Source organism: Hypoxylon trugodes, assembly GCF_022578975.1.
Source record: "Hypoxylon trugodes strain CBS 135444 unplaced genomic scaffold F4822scaffold_4, whole genome shotgun sequence".
Classification (NCBI taxonomy): Eukaryota; Fungi; Ascomycota; class Sordariomycetes; order Xylariales; family Hypoxylaceae; genus Hypoxylon; species Hypoxylon trugodes.
Genome location: NW_026250019.1, coordinates 3463881 through 3477340, shown reverse-complemented (window position 1 = coordinate 3477340; position 13460 = coordinate 3463881). Strand labels below are relative to the sequence as shown.

At 46.9% G+C, this 13460-nt stretch overlaps 7 protein-coding genes across 7 annotated transcripts; 5 read left to right on the top strand and 2 right to left on the bottom strand.

The window, feature by feature from the left end:
• Window positions 1-187: 187 nt before the first annotated feature.
• On the top strand, window positions 188-1102 carry F4822DRAFT_401450 (Rab5-interacting protein-domain-containing protein). The gene is made up of 2 exons (XM_051457949.1): window positions 188-566; window positions 676-1102. The coding sequence occupies exons 1-2, from the start codon at window positions 501-503 to the stop codon at window positions 964-966; spliced, it is 357 nt and encodes a 118-aa protein (XP_051316064.1). The 5' UTR covers window positions 188-500; the 3' UTR covers window positions 967-1102.
• Window positions 1103-4272, bottom strand: F4822DRAFT_401449 (uncharacterized protein). Its single transcript, XM_051457948.1, has one exon. The coding sequence runs from the start codon at window positions 3792-3794 to the stop codon at window positions 1182-1184; it is 2613 nt and encodes an 870-aa protein (XP_051316063.1). The 5' UTR covers window positions 3795-4272; the 3' UTR covers window positions 1103-1181.
• F4822DRAFT_231512 (Clr5 domain-containing protein) lies at window positions 4123-6113 on the bottom strand. Its single transcript, XM_051454144.1, has 2 exons — window positions 4610-6113; window positions 4123-4553 (listed from the first exon to the last, which is right to left on the bottom strand). Exons 1-2 carry the CDS (start codon window positions 5821-5823, stop codon window positions 4451-4453), a joined length of 1317 nt encoding a protein of 438 aa, XP_051316062.1. The 5' UTR covers window positions 5824-6113; the 3' UTR covers window positions 4123-4450.
• On the top strand, window positions 6073-7544 carry F4822DRAFT_401447 (uncharacterized protein). The gene has a single exon (XM_051457947.1). The coding sequence runs from the start codon at window positions 6405-6407 to the stop codon at window positions 7020-7022; it is 618 nt and encodes a 205-aa protein (XP_051316061.1). The 5' UTR covers window positions 6073-6404; the 3' UTR covers window positions 7023-7544.
• A 255-nt stretch (window positions 7545-7799) lies between these two features.
• F4822DRAFT_401444 (uncharacterized protein) lies at window positions 7800-9780 on the top strand. The gene is made up of 2 exons (XM_051457946.1): window positions 7800-9364; window positions 9426-9780. The coding sequence occupies exons 1-2, from the start codon at window positions 8090-8092 to the stop codon at window positions 9483-9485; spliced, it is 1335 nt and encodes a 444-aa protein (XP_051316060.1). The 5' UTR covers window positions 7800-8089; the 3' UTR covers window positions 9486-9780.
• Window positions 9711-10740, top strand: F4822DRAFT_401442 (ACN9-domain-containing protein). The gene is made up of 3 exons (XM_051457945.1): window positions 9711-10313; window positions 10372-10471; window positions 10538-10740. The coding sequence occupies exons 1-3, from the start codon at window positions 10104-10106 to the stop codon at window positions 10612-10614; spliced, it is 387 nt and encodes a 128-aa protein (XP_051316059.1). The 5' UTR covers window positions 9711-10103; the 3' UTR covers window positions 10615-10740.
• Window positions 10741-10879: 139 nt separating this feature from the next.
• F4822DRAFT_401440 (P-loop containing nucleoside triphosphate hydrolase protein) lies at window positions 10880-13444 on the top strand. The gene has a single exon (XM_051457944.1). The coding sequence runs from the start codon at window positions 11045-11047 to the stop codon at window positions 13334-13336; it is 2292 nt and encodes a 763-aa protein (XP_051316058.1). The 5' UTR covers window positions 10880-11044; the 3' UTR covers window positions 13337-13444.
• The last annotated feature ends 16 nt before the right edge of the window (window positions 13445-13460 follow it).

The following is a 13460-nucleotide window of genomic DNA, read 5'->3' as shown; positions in this document are numbered from 1 at the left end:
TAATGTCCGAGGTCCCCGTTTTCTGCCCGTCAGGAGGCTTTAGCTCTCTTCAGTGGGGATGTGGAGTCTTTGATTGGTCAAAATCGTTTCGTCATGCCCCAAAATATGGTACGTCCCATCTGCAATTGTGCAAGACATACCGTAAAGTTTTGTGCAACCAAACTATACCTATTATACACCGCTTACCGTGTTAGGAGAACGTTTGCGGTCCGCTGCCACATTCATCGGAAAGGCTTAACCATCCTAACGGAACCACTATCTGGGGTTTAGTTTCCCTACCTAGGTACTTTATTCGCTGATGACAACGCTGAAGGTCCATTAACTTCCACATTACGTACATAGCGCGACATTCACACCACCTCAGCTTGCCTTAGGTACATCCCTGCCTTAGCAACAAAGTACAAACGACGACCTTTCGAAATCCTAAGCTATTCCCATCCCACAGACATCCTCCCATTCCAGAACAAATATCAAGGTAGCACACAAAGACGAGCGCAGCCATGCCGAGCGAAAGGGAACTCCAGATATCGCCTATTGTGCCGGAGTCGGTAATGCACAACACAAAGGTAAGACCCAACCATCACCCATTCGGATGAATTGTTCATCGCGTCAATGCATTATGATTTATTCTCTAGACAAGAAACGGCTATTAACAAGTCCTTGTGATTCCATCAGGCTCTATCGAACCTTCAGACCCTCACTGCTTCCATATTCGGCGCTGCGGCTGGCATCCTAGGCCTTGAATCCTATAGTGGATTCCTGTTCTACTTTGTCTTCACGATTCTTACCACCATCCTCTTCTACGCCGCCCACGTTGCGCCCACGTCCCTAAAAGCAGACCATGGCCTATTCGATACGAGTAGATATTTTAGAAGCCAATATGAATTTTGGGCAGGTGGTTTATTCAATGGGTTGGCGGGGTACATATTGACATGGACTTTGTTCTATGGTCTAGTAAGAGCTTGATAGCATTATTCGGATCTTGTGTTCATGGGCATTCTTTGGCGTTCGGTGGTAAAATGTGTCTATGACTAGTGTATGATAAATATTCCACTGCCCTCGGTCACTCAATCGACACGCATCATGTCAAACAAATTCAAGTACTACAATCTGGTTTCGCTATTCATTTATATTGATATGTAAAACAACCTGTTGGGAGTATCATTGGACAGATACCCCGTCTACTCTCCTATCTCGATAACCTTTCCGACGTAACCCTCAAGCCCCGACTTATCTTTGAATCCCCCATCCACAAGAACAATCTGTGATCCAAGCTCGATCCATTCCCTGCTATTGAGAAGTTCCAGTGAAACATGATACTCTGCACGGTATTCGTCGAGGTCTGCTTCTGACTTGGTGCGCTCAAGCTCAATGTGGTCGTTAATGCCAAATACATCATCGTTGTCTTCCGTGGAAATTTTCCTCAAGTCCGAGTCAGGCCTTTGCCGTGACACTTGCAATACTCGAACAGCAGCACGAACCATTCCCACATAGGCATTGATCAGACTATTGACAGTGAGTGACTTAACATCCGATGTTTTAAAAGATGCTATTAGGCTCGAGGCAGCCTGAAGAGAGAGTCCTGTATCAAGCATATGCTGACTGGGCACGGCAAGAACTTGGCCTCTACGAAGCCTGATACTAGAAATCCTTGGCTTATCGGCAATATTGCTAGTATCGGATACTTCTTCAACGAGCTCGTCAAAGACGATTTGAATGGACCCTGCCTGCCCCGCTTCAATAGTTTGTACCGGAAGTCTCAAATCACGAATGTTCACGATCGTTGCTTGGCGCCATTCACCCTCGACTTTAGCAGCAGATAGCGGGTGACGAGAGTTTAGTCGGGCAAATTCCGCGGACGAAGGATGAGGAATCGATAGGCTATAACCAGGCGAAGGATGATCGTTCGGTACCAAGGCGCTGTTATCATCATCCTCGCCTGGGAAAGGACCTAAAACAACGCTATCACCAATTGATAGTTTTCCAAATCGTAGATAACCCGTCACCACCGGGGCACTCTCACTCGACCCGGAGGATGCGACTTTCTGGGCGCGACTGAGCGTCATTTCGAAGACCTCGTCAATATGAAATAGGGAAGCTGGCTGTTCTGGGTTCAAGGCAAGTGGAACGAAGTCTCGAGCTGTCGGTATAGGCGGAACCGGCAAGCTTCTCAGTAAAGCGTGAGTTAGCCCAATACCTATACCTTTAACTGCGCTGGTAAGGATGATTGGAACAATAGATAGCGGGTCGCCGGTTTTTGCGATGGGGTCAATGACTTCGTTCTTGACTTTTCGTAAATCCTCCTCAGGTACTTCAAGTAAATTGACCTCGTTGTTTGCAGCGGAAGTGAGCAATTTTGGAATCCTTCCCATAGCCTTAATTTTAGTGAACACTTGATTCAATTTCTCCTTTAGTGATGTACGCTGTCCCAGCTCAGATTTCGTAATGATAATAGCTAGAGGTATAGCTAATTTTAGGCATAAATCGAGTTGTGCCTTGGCTAAATCTGTCGACGTTATTTCAATCCCAGCAGCTCCGTCTGCATCGGAGAGCGACTGGGCACCAAAAGGCGAGATGCTGTCTTCATTCGAAGGTATGCACAACATGGTCCAATGGGGAGCCCAACCGACAAGGGCACGCAAAGTAGTCCGCTGGTATCGTGGATGTCCAGCGGTGTCCAATAAGAAAGCTAGCCTACCATTCTCGGCACGGTCGTGTATGTCGGGCCACTCATTGATATTATCAACATGATAATTGAAAATTCTCTGGCCTTCATAACCGATGAGTTCCTGGGCGATCGAGCTTGTCCGCCCTGAGGCGACTTCGTGGCGATGTTTTAGCAAATTGATTCGGCTGCTTCCTCGTCCATTATCCAACGCGCCATTAGACAGGGTCCCTAGCAGCGTCGTTTTACCCGACGTTGTCGGCCCAACCAGCGAGATACGAAGTTGCTCAGTGATTGAAGAACCTCTCTTGGGAGTACTGTTCAGCTGGCTTGTCTGTTGCTCATCCTTGCTGCTCCTAGTATTCAGGACTGGTATTATATAGGCTTCGGCTACCCAAAGATCTGCGACCCGAAGTTCGTCTTTCGATTCTGATGTGGTCTCTATCCATTCGCAACTTCCGACAGTGTTCATATGTTGTATCTCGACCCTACAACCCAGACTAGCAGCCATGACTTTAAGAGTGGTCATGCTTTCGTCCATCTCATCTTTAGTCAACCCTACGAACGTTCCGTCGTCCGCCACGCCTATCTCATATAGAGCTCCATTAGACTCTTCAAGACCTGGCAGCAGCTTTCCCGGCTTTTCCAAAGCAGAAAGATCCGCGATGTCTTCGGGTAGTTTTGGCATAACAAGATCACGTCTCGCATTTGAATGATTCGGGGACGATTGTTGTAGTCTCCATAGTAGCTGTGTCGTCAAATGATGAAGACGGTTCTGTCTCGTCTGGCTTGAAGAGGCAGGCGGCAGAGCGCCATGTCTCGGTTGCTTTGCTTCTCTCAGTGACCCAGACTGTTGAGACCCAGAGACTTTCAGTGTAGTACTCATTTTATCGTAGAACCTTCTAGGCCTTAATAATAGGTGTAATTTGTATTCCATGGGACCATCCTGCGGCTCTGCTTCTAGTCTGTCCAGATGAGAATCGGAGAGCTGTCCAGGCTCAGGAATAGCACCAGTTGTCACATAACGTTCGGTATGGGGCCTTTTTCCGGAGTCCTGGTTGGATTGCCCAGAAAGCCATGGTGAATTCACCCGTGGAGGATCATGATCAAAGGTGAATATGGAAGCCATCGTTAGTCTTCTGCTTTCTTCACTTGGCGAGTTCTGTGCGGTGTCGCGTTGGAAGGCTACGAGTAACGTGGCCGATCGATATTCACGCGTTGATTAGTCGATCTCTCTTGGGGTTGTGTGGGATTATGGTCGTTGCCCAGCAGCATTTAATATCGATTTACACTCTTATTTTTTGTATTGATTCTATTGCATAGTATTGCGCTATTCGCTGTGTATAATAGGATATATGCATTTGCGGTATCATCTTCGTGAAGTCGGAGCTAAACAGCTCATAAAAATGTGAAGAATGAAAAGTTTGATATGGATATATCTCGTTAGAAAGATATGTTTAGTAGGAGGTCAGGCCGTCCATTGCGGAAAGGATGATATGCTGTAGGTGAATGAAGATATTGTAGGTGAGATGATGATGGACTCATCGGCATTAATTGGACCGGTCCGGTAGAAGTAAAGAGTACACCTAACATTAATTAGATGCCTTAGGCAGGAACTACGGCAAGCTGATACGTTAAATGGTTAGCGCCTCTCCATAATTGGCCTTAAATATAGATGTTCGATTATCTGAATTAAGTAATATCCAAAGCCCATCCGAGTTGGTGTGCGATACGAACAAGATAATCTCCAGAAGCTACACTTCATTACTTTTACTAAGTATATTTCTATTGATTATGGTTTTGTCGCAGATTTTGGATGACCCGAGGGCGAGCCGTAATATTTTTAGTTAATCGCCACCTTGCGAGTCGTGTTTTATACATTTTTACTCTATCACACAGTATATTAGTTTGAAGAGCCTTCAACAACATGAGGCTTATACTTACGAAGCTTTGAAGTCATGTTCGCTTTCCATTATCCCCATAACTTCGCTTAGGGTTTTATTTTCGTCTATATAGAGTCGTTCGATTAAACTCCTATGCCCCTCCCATGCGTCGTTCGTCGATCGACCTCGTTCTCTATTAACACTAGATGGTTCATCTCCGCGACTCGAAACTTCGGCAGCTGAAGGCTGCTTGATAGGAGACTCGAGGTTCGGGGTAATTTGTGGTGATGCATTATGATATTTTGTTGCCATAACGCTCATCGGCTCTGACGATTCTCCAGTAGTTTGAGGCAATGCCTGCATATCGTCGTAGTCTAATAGTCCCTCATTGTCCCCGTTCGGGTTATCGCCAAAGGTACCAAGCGCATGGATTGAAGTGGTTGAAGAATTAGGGAAATCGCCCGAACCAAATTTCGTCAGGAACTCGTTCAGGCTCTCGTGAAGACTATCATTGACCGCCCGTTGTATGTCTTCATAGACATCGGCGCCCCGTAAATCTCGTGAAGCAAGCGTGCTAGAAGATAGTCTCTCGGTAATCAATGTGGGAAGCGAGGCAGCTATGCACTCCTTGTATGCATTCAGCATTAGAGGATTATAATTCGGATTAGTTGTGATATCGAAATACGGCGATGGGGGACGATCGAGGCCAGGAAGTACAACGTCCCAGATGTGGTACCACTTGTCTTCATCCGACCACATTTTCCCATACGGTATGGTCAATCGCAAAAAGTCCGCGGGCGGCACGCCTTCGATATTAAAGTCCCTTTTGCTGCACATCCTGTCTACTAAATGACCATTTAAAGACGTCTCCTCCTTAAAGACTATCCCACATATAGGACAGTGTATTGGTTGCATATGTGCCCTCCTAATATGCTGTCTTACGTCGACAATCCGGTTTAACCTGCGATCCGAACACTCTTTATAACGCACTACATCAGCTTTTAAGAACGGACAGGCAAATCTCCTAGCCGGACTTTGCGAATCTCGGTGTCTTGTGAAACGGCGGCGGCGGTCCCTACCAAAATCCGGATCATCAATGCCACGTTTCTGAGGTAATTTTATCGAACTTGTTTCCAGTCGTCTTGACGAGATATCTGCTGCCTCTTCGCCGTTTCCCGCTTGTCGCAACTCGTCGCGTTCGGCTTTCCCGGATCCGAAAGCAACATCTAGCTCTGGATCAGACGAGGGTAAAGGCATCGACACAGGTTCCGTCATAATGACTAAGTACTAAGTGTAGTTTCCAAACAGTCCTTCCCCGATGTTAACGGCGTTAGATTCATTATCTGATAGTGGCAGGCCAGGGAAAAGGGTTGGATTCTCGGGTGCCTCTATGTTAGCGGGTGATATGACAGCATTTGAAATCGAGCTCTTTGGATTTAGGGTGATGTAATCCATTAGAACGTATTCAGAACTTTGGTAAAATAAATAAAAGATCGAGGGACAAGTTTGAGAAGGTCCGAAAGATCCCCGCTCAAGTACGCGCTCTAATTTCTATCATAGCCAATCATAGTGCAAGCTCGGAGCATCTGACCCAAAATAATGGACCCAAAGTTCCAAAGGTACCTAATGATGAAATACGCGCGGTGCATGCTGAAACTTTCCGGCTTTTCGGAACTTATAGAGATACCAATGGTCACTTGCAGTCAATAATGGGTAGCTTGTCCTGCCACCGTCACTTGAAATTTTGGTAGTTCCTCTTCTCTCACTCATTCAATCCGTAGAATTAGTCTCACAGGAAGAAGCCGTGATATTACCAAAATACGTAAATTTTCCCGATATCAAACATACTTCAAATCATGTCATCCCGTATCAGACAGCATGACCAAATAGGACGCGAGCTTCCGGTGCCTGTTTCCCCTTTCAATAAATGTGGAAGAAGCTACCGTGCCATTAAAGCCCTGATCCTTTACTGGGAAGGAGACTCATTGAACTATGAACCATATGGACCTATGTTGGAAGCTATTGCCCTCCAAACGGCATTCAACGGGTGGGGTTGGCCAGCTGAAATCTACGAAATTCCATTCAATGACCCTGTCGCGCGCACTCGCAAGTTCTTGAAAAAACAGACCGGAAATACTGGATCTGACGAGCTTCTGTTAGTCTACTATGTAGGCCACGGAAACAGAAGCTCTCAGGGTCAGCCCTTTAGTATATATCGGGATCGACCAGTCGACGTGGATGATATTGTCGAATGGCCTGTTATTCGCTCGGTCCTCGAAGCAGCAAAATGCGATGTCGTTATGTTCCTCTACTGTTGCCACGGTGCTGACGCCTGGGTCTCGCGCAACCTTGTGCGCGATAAATACATCGGGCCATGTGGAAAGATTATGGTATATTTCCTTGTATGCTGTTCATCTTTAAGGAATTGTCAGTTAATATGTCTGGTAGTGCATTATCGCAGCGGCCCAAGTTGATCAGCTCGCACTTATGAGTGAGAAGCATTCACTCGGCATCCTGTTGAAAGAGGTGATCGACTCTGCAAGGAGTGGACAAGGCACCATCTCGATCTCTGCGCTGGTACAAGAGATGAAGAAGAAAGTAGAGCAGTCAGATCATTTCAAGGTTTTAGAAGTTGTCCGAGGAGGATATGATTACGGCAACGCGATTCGTGAAATAGTGGATGGGATTCCTATGGTCATGGTTCCTATGGGGCCGTATGCCTACTACTCGTCAGAGGACGTCGAGATCTTGTTGCGCACCCTGGGATCTCGCGGCGTGTTCAGAATCAAGATTGGCCAGGTACAATACCAGCGCCTCTCGGGGTGGGCGGGGGCGTATTGGGAGCGGCAGGTACTGTGAGAGGTTGATGAGCTTCTCGTTGGATATATCAACCTTTCTGAATCGAAGATATATAAGAGGGGTCATTTCCATTTACTATGAATTACGTTAAATAAAAACTAAATGCTACAATGTCATTGAACACAATGAGATAAAATATGATTGCTCGCTGCGTGTAAGAAAAGGTTAAGGCATGCATATAGTGATGAGGATAAGCAGGTACGTGTTACATTTACGGGTATGATTGAATACGAGCAGATGCAAGTGCGACCGACTGCATTGTCAGCTATTGTTAGTTGGGATGGAGTTAGTGGTTGGGGTTGCCACCGACCGCAGTTAGGGACCTATTTAAGGCAAAGTTAGCGTAACTAGTAGTGGCTAAGGGGGACCTTACCGCCCCCTGACCGCCTAATGCTAATGCAAATACCCCACTAGATAGAGTGCTGCGGTCCAGAACTGACGAATGATTTCTCATAAAGTTGATCTCCTTCTACAGTCCCTTTGGTCCCCTCCTTTTCTCGAAACATAACCTAAGACACCTAAGACAATCCCGTGTCTACAGTCCCATAATTCACCACCTTTTATATTTGTCCACTCTTTTACACTCTACACCTTCTCTTCTCGATCAATCCACCTTCATCAATCAAAAACCCCAGAACGAACAAACAAATTCAAGACACCAATCGACACAAATTGAACCACAATGAAGAAATTCGGTATCGGAAAGAAGCGCGGCGATGGCGATGACGACTCGAACCGTTCCGCCCTTTTTGGAAAGAGGGGCTCACCAGGCCCAGCATCCGACAACCCCTATGCTCAATCTCAACCCGCGAACGACCCATACATGAATGATAACAATAAATTCGCCAATATGACACCCTACCAGAAAGTTCGCTCCCGTGCCGACGCACCAGGCGGCCTTCCAAGCGGCCCATCCCCTCAGAGTGGCTACGGCGGTCCTCCCCCTGTCTCTCGCAGTGGAAGCAACTATTCTTCTACAACAACCCTCCCTCCCTATTCCAGCGCTCCGCCATCGGGTGGTCCACCTGGCGGCTACGCCAACGATCGATACGGTACATCCTCCGGCTACGGTGCTAGCAAATACAGTAATAACTCCAATTCCGCTCGTGCTGGTGGCTACGGCGGTCTGGGCCGAACCGACAGTAATGACACAGATGCTAATCGAGATGCGCTCTTCTCCGGCGCCCGCGACCGTTACGACCAACGACAGACTACTGGACAAAATGATGCTTACGGAGCATCTGGTGCGTCTGGACCTTCTGGCGCTGACTCAGGCGCTAGCAAGTACGGTGGCTACGGCGAGCAACGTGAACTTACCGAGGAAGAGCAAGAGGAACTCGAAGTGGACGACATCAAGCGACAAATCAAGCAAGAGAAATTGGCCTCTGCACAAACGGCAGAGAACTCGGCGCGCATCGGTCAACAGACAGTAGAACTCGCATCACAGACTCTCGCCCGTCTCGGTGGCCAAGCCGAACGACTCAATTACACCGAAACTCTTATTGACAGGGGCGGTTTCTCGAGCCGAGAGGCCGAGGAACAAACTAAGAAGCTCAAGAGTCTGAACCGAAGCATGTTCGCCGTGCACGTTAGCAACCCATTCACAGCCAAGAAGAGGACAGCGCAGATGGAACAGAAGGTTCTAGACGAGAACCGTGCTGACCGGGAATTGCGCGAGTCCACGCGAAAGGATGGATACGTAGGCAACCAGCGTATGGAAGCCGCTTTCCGACAAGTCGATGCCAGTGGAAAAAACAGCGGCTGGCAGAAGCAGAGTGCTGCCGAGAAGTCCAAATATGCGTTCGAGGACGATGAAGAGGATGAAGAGGCAGAGGATAGAATTGAGAACAGTATGGCGCAAACCGCCCAATCTGTTAGCCAGCTGAACACATTGGCACACCTCCTGGGTAACGAAATCGATACCCAGAACCAGGTCATCGATAGGATCGGCAGCAAGGTAAGCTTTCCCTCCCCTACACTATACCTAATTTGTGATGTGAAACTAATTATCGTAACAGAGCGACAAATTGAGCGATGCCACCGCCGTACAAACCCGCCGACTCAAAACTATCAGATAAGTCGTAATATTGGGTATATCGCGGTTGGATAGGCAGAGTAGGAGGAGAGCATTTACAATGTTCCTATAGCCTACAATAGCATGATGGGAATAGGCTTGATCATCTCGTTTTCTCGGTTTGCGGGCGAATATCATGTGCTTCGTGGATGAAGTATAACGAACGAACTATAGCATGTCTTCAAGCTTCGATTTCAAGGGGCTTGTTCCTATAAACGCCCTCAGGAGTGGCGGCGCATGGGTGCGCGATATCTCGATCCTGATATAGAATAATAGCACTGCATTTTCCTTTTCCTGAATGGATGAATGAACCTATATGCGCGTCTACGTAGTGTAGTATAATTGAGCTTACCTCGTAGAACTAAAAATTTTACAAGATGATATTAAGGAAAGAGTGTCAATATATCTTATATCTATCAGCATTACTATTCTTCTCAAACATAACCCTATTTTTTCCCTACGTCCTGCATCGACAACTTCTTCATTTCTATGGTTTAATGGGTGTACGGTGCGTTATATCGTATGTAAAACTACCGGACACTGTGCGGCCCAAAATCCGGTAATTCGTTCATAGTCAATTACGACAATTCGATATCACTATTCCACGAAACCACATTTCACCATGAAACCCTCATGGAGGTTATTAGCCACAGCAACAGCTGGAAATGGCCTAAAACCAGCGCCTATGGCGTTATTGCCGCCGTTACCTCTATATCGACGTCTATTCCGAGCGCATCGAAAACATTTACCGCATGATATGCGCCTGCTTGGTGACGAGTACATAAAGGCTGAGTTCCGGGCTCATAGGAATGTGGACAATCCTGCGCATTTGGTAGTATCACATCATACCCCAGATATAGACCTGATTGGAAGGCTAACTGCTTGCTTAGATTGGATTCTTAACGGAGTGGCAACTCTACGCTCAGAAGATCGAAGGTGATAACTGGGTTGGCGATAAGTTGGATCCGGAGAAGGTCGCGAAGATGAGTGGTTAGTTTTATTTGATTGTATTCTAATGTTCTATGGAATGAATAAATTGCTGACTTGTGCATCTAGACCAGCAGGTGGGACAGCTTTATGAACTTATGAAAGCGATACAGAAGAGGCATGAGGAAGAGGGCAATGAGGAATGATATTCAAGGCATAGCACCCGTCTGTTGAACCCTTATTGGGGCATAAAAGGGGATCTATGCTTCATCATATCGGGCAGTAATATGTAAATAGATCATCGCATTATATATCAAATATTTTCGTCTTAATGAGTCTTGGACAGAGAGGTGACTTATGGTGCAACGGCAACACCTATAGGCGTAGTTGATAGGGCTATACCGACCGCTGAAGTTGCTGAATTTAACCCACTAAGAGCTACCCGTTAGGGGAGATTTAGCTCCCAGCTTTGCACAGTGTTGTGTTGTATTTATATGGTCCGTGCGCCAATACTTAATCGGAATTTTTCATCGTCTCTATCTCATTTGCGACACATGCGCCAAACCACACAATTAGAAGCCAACTTAGATCTTTACTTAAGGGAGTAACATAATTCAGTTTAAGACACAATACAAAATGGCGGAAGATGAACACAAGTCGAAACGACGAAAAACAAAGGCGACAAATAATACATCCGTTGTGAAAATTGGGAACAAAGAGATAGATCTAAGTGCATATCTTCAACCTCAGAAAAAGCCAATACAACAGCCAACAGAACAGTCATCAGAAAATGAGCCGAATAATACAACATCAGAGCCCAAGCAAGAGCCTGCTGAGGAAGTTAAATCAGATACTCATAAGAAAAGGGAGCCAAAAGACTCAAAACAATTCAAAAGTAGCGGAGATCCGGCCTTGCTGAAAACTCGCAAGGCATTACCGATATGGACACATCAAAATGAGATCAAGGCTAGCTTGCGGGACAAGAATATACTTCTCATCGTTGGTGAAACTGGTTCAGGAAAAAGTACTCAAGTCCCTCAGTTCCTATGCGATGAGCCATGGTGTCAGAAGAAAAAGGTTCGGATACAGTCCGATACGGTGAATGTAGGCGGGATGATCGCTATTACCCAGCCGCGACGAGTTGCAGCTACAACACTCGCTAATCGAGTTTCGCGGGAGATGGGAACGCCACTGGGGAAATCGCGTGAAGGGTCTGTTGGATATTCAGTTCGATTCGACCATAACATCCCAAAGGGTACGAAAATCAAGTTTCTCACTGAAGGAATGTTGCTCCAGGAACTTTTACGGGATCCAAATCTGCGCCAATACAGCGCGATTATTGTTGATGAAATACACGAGAGAAGTGTTGACGTCGATCTTATTGCTGGGTTCCTAAAGCAGATATTGTCAAGCGATAATGCAGGACGAGGAGGCGTTCCCCTAAAAGTGGTTATCATGAGCGCCACCGCGGACGTGGAGAAAATCCAAGATTTTTTCAACCCGCAAGGCTCGGACTCAGCTGTTCAATTACTCCGAATAAAAGGAAGACAATATCCCGTGGAGATTAAACATACAATCAATCCCGTCCCCGATATCCAAGAAGCTCTTCTTAAACGAATATTTGATATTCATTTGCATGAACCATTGCCGGGCGACATCCTAGCTTTTCTCATCGGCCAAGAGGAAATCGAATCTGCTCAGCGCCTTATCGAAGAACATTGTGCAACGTTAGCATCCGATGTACCGAAATTGTCAGTATGTCCACTATACGGCCAACTCTCTATTCAAGCGCAACAAGAGGCGTTCCAGCCTGCCAAAAAGGGCTTCACACGAAAAGTAGTCTTGGCCACAAATATTGCCGAAACGTCCGTCACGGTCCCAGGCGTTCGCTATGTAATTGATTGCGGAAAAGCCAAAGTCAAGCAATTCCGATCACAATTAGGAATCGAGTCACTATTAGCAAAAGCAATATCAAAATCATCCGCCATACAACGAACCGGTCGAGCTGGTCGTGAAGGCTCAGGAAAATGCTACAGACTCTACACATCCGAGACATACGGTTCTCTCAAAGATGCCGACCTACCTGAGATCCTGCGTAACGATGTCTTAGGCGCGGTCCTAACCATGAAAGCCCGCGGCATAAACGACATCCTCTCCTTCCCCCTGATGGACTTCCCAGACCTCGAATCCGTCGAAAAAGCCCTATTACACCTACACTTCCTCGACGCCCTATCCGACGACGGAAGCATAACCCCCATAGGTCGCAAACTAGCCCTCTTCCCCGTCTCCGCACCCTACGGACGCGTCCTCCTCGCAGCAGCCGACCCCCAATTCGACTGCCTCCTCGAAGTCATCGACGTAATCGCCTGCATCACAAGCGGTGAAAACATATTCCACCAACTCCAATCCGAGGAAGCAAGGGAAGAAGTCGAAGAATACCGAAAAGAATTATACCGTCGCGAGGGTGATATTCTGACGTACTTAACCACAATCCAACGCTACGCATCCGAAAACTCGGATCGCGTGGCTTGGTGCGCGCAGCGCAAGATAAATATGAGGAATTTGCGACAGGCGCTTAATATCCGTCGGCAACTGCGTGGTATATGTCTCTCCCAGCATCTCCTCCCCTCTCCCCCACCACCGGATCCCCAACCTTTTATCCCGATGTCGCCGGAGCGCGGGACGGCGTTGTTGAAATGTTTCATGCGAGGGTTTAGTACGAAATGCGCGTTACTGGCTCCGGATGCGAGTTACGTCACCGTGCAGGGGAAACATGTTGTAGCTATCCATCCGTCTAGTGTTCTGCATGGGGAGAAGAGGGAGGCGATTATGTTTTTGGAACATGTGTTTACGCAGAAGAGTTATGCGAAGAAGGTTAGTGCTGTGCAGGCCGATTGGATTGTTGAGGCTTTGGGAGGGGGGAGTTGATATGCCTAAATCTCTTATAAAATACCATTTTCAACCGTCGTATATATATATATATATATGGTGTCTAGGAGCAGTGTAATATATTGGCAAATTAAGGTATAAGGAGGTACTCATCCCAAGGTTT

What these genes read in the sequence shown, in the direction of transcription:
- F4822DRAFT_401450 (XM_051457949.1), top strand. Translation starts at nt 501, where the DNA reads ATGCCGAGCGAAAGGGAACTCCAGATATCGCCTATTGTGCCGGAGTCG. An exon ending in CGGTAATGCACAACACAAAG is followed by an intron (nt 567 to 675) that starts GTAAGACCCAAC and finishes TGATTCCATCAG; the next exon opens with GCTCTATCGAACCTTCAGAC.
- F4822DRAFT_401449 (XM_051457948.1), bottom strand. Translation starts at nt 3,794, where the DNA reads ATGGCTTCCATATTCACCTTTGATCATGATCCTCCACGGGTGAATTCA.
- F4822DRAFT_231512 (XM_051454144.1), bottom strand. Translation starts at nt 5,823, where the DNA reads ATGACGGAACCTGTGTCGATGCCTTTACCCTCGTCTGATCCAGAGCTA. An exon ending in GAACATGACTTCAAAGCTTC is followed by an intron (nt 4,554 to 4,609) that starts GTAAGTATAAGC and finishes ACTGTGTGATAG; the next exon opens with AGTAAAAATGTATAAAACAC.
- F4822DRAFT_401447 (XM_051457947.1), top strand. Translation starts at nt 6,405, where the DNA reads ATGTCATCCCGTATCAGACAGCATGACCAAATAGGACGCGAGCTTCCG.
- F4822DRAFT_401444 (XM_051457946.1), top strand. Translation starts at nt 8,090, where the DNA reads ATGAAGAAATTCGGTATCGGAAAGAAGCGCGGCGATGGCGATGACGAC. An exon ending in TCGATAGGATCGGCAGCAAG is followed by an intron (nt 9,365 to 9,425) that starts GTAAGCTTTCCC and finishes TTATCGTAACAG; the next exon opens with AGCGACAAATTGAGCGATGC.
- F4822DRAFT_401442 (XM_051457945.1), top strand. Translation starts at nt 10,104, where the DNA reads ATGAAACCCTCATGGAGGTTATTAGCCACAGCAACAGCTGGAAATGGC. An exon ending in TGGACAATCCTGCGCATTTG is followed by an intron (nt 10,314 to 10,371) that starts GTAGTATCACAT and finishes CTGCTTGCTTAG; the next exon opens with ATTGGATTCTTAACGGAGTG. An exon ending in GAAGGTCGCGAAGATGAGTG is followed by an intron (nt 10,472 to 10,537) that starts GTTAGTTTTATT and finishes TTGTGCATCTAG; the next exon opens with ACCAGCAGGTGGGACAGCTT.
- F4822DRAFT_401440 (XM_051457944.1), top strand. Translation starts at nt 11,045, where the DNA reads ATGGCGGAAGATGAACACAAGTCGAAACGACGAAAAACAAAGGCGACA.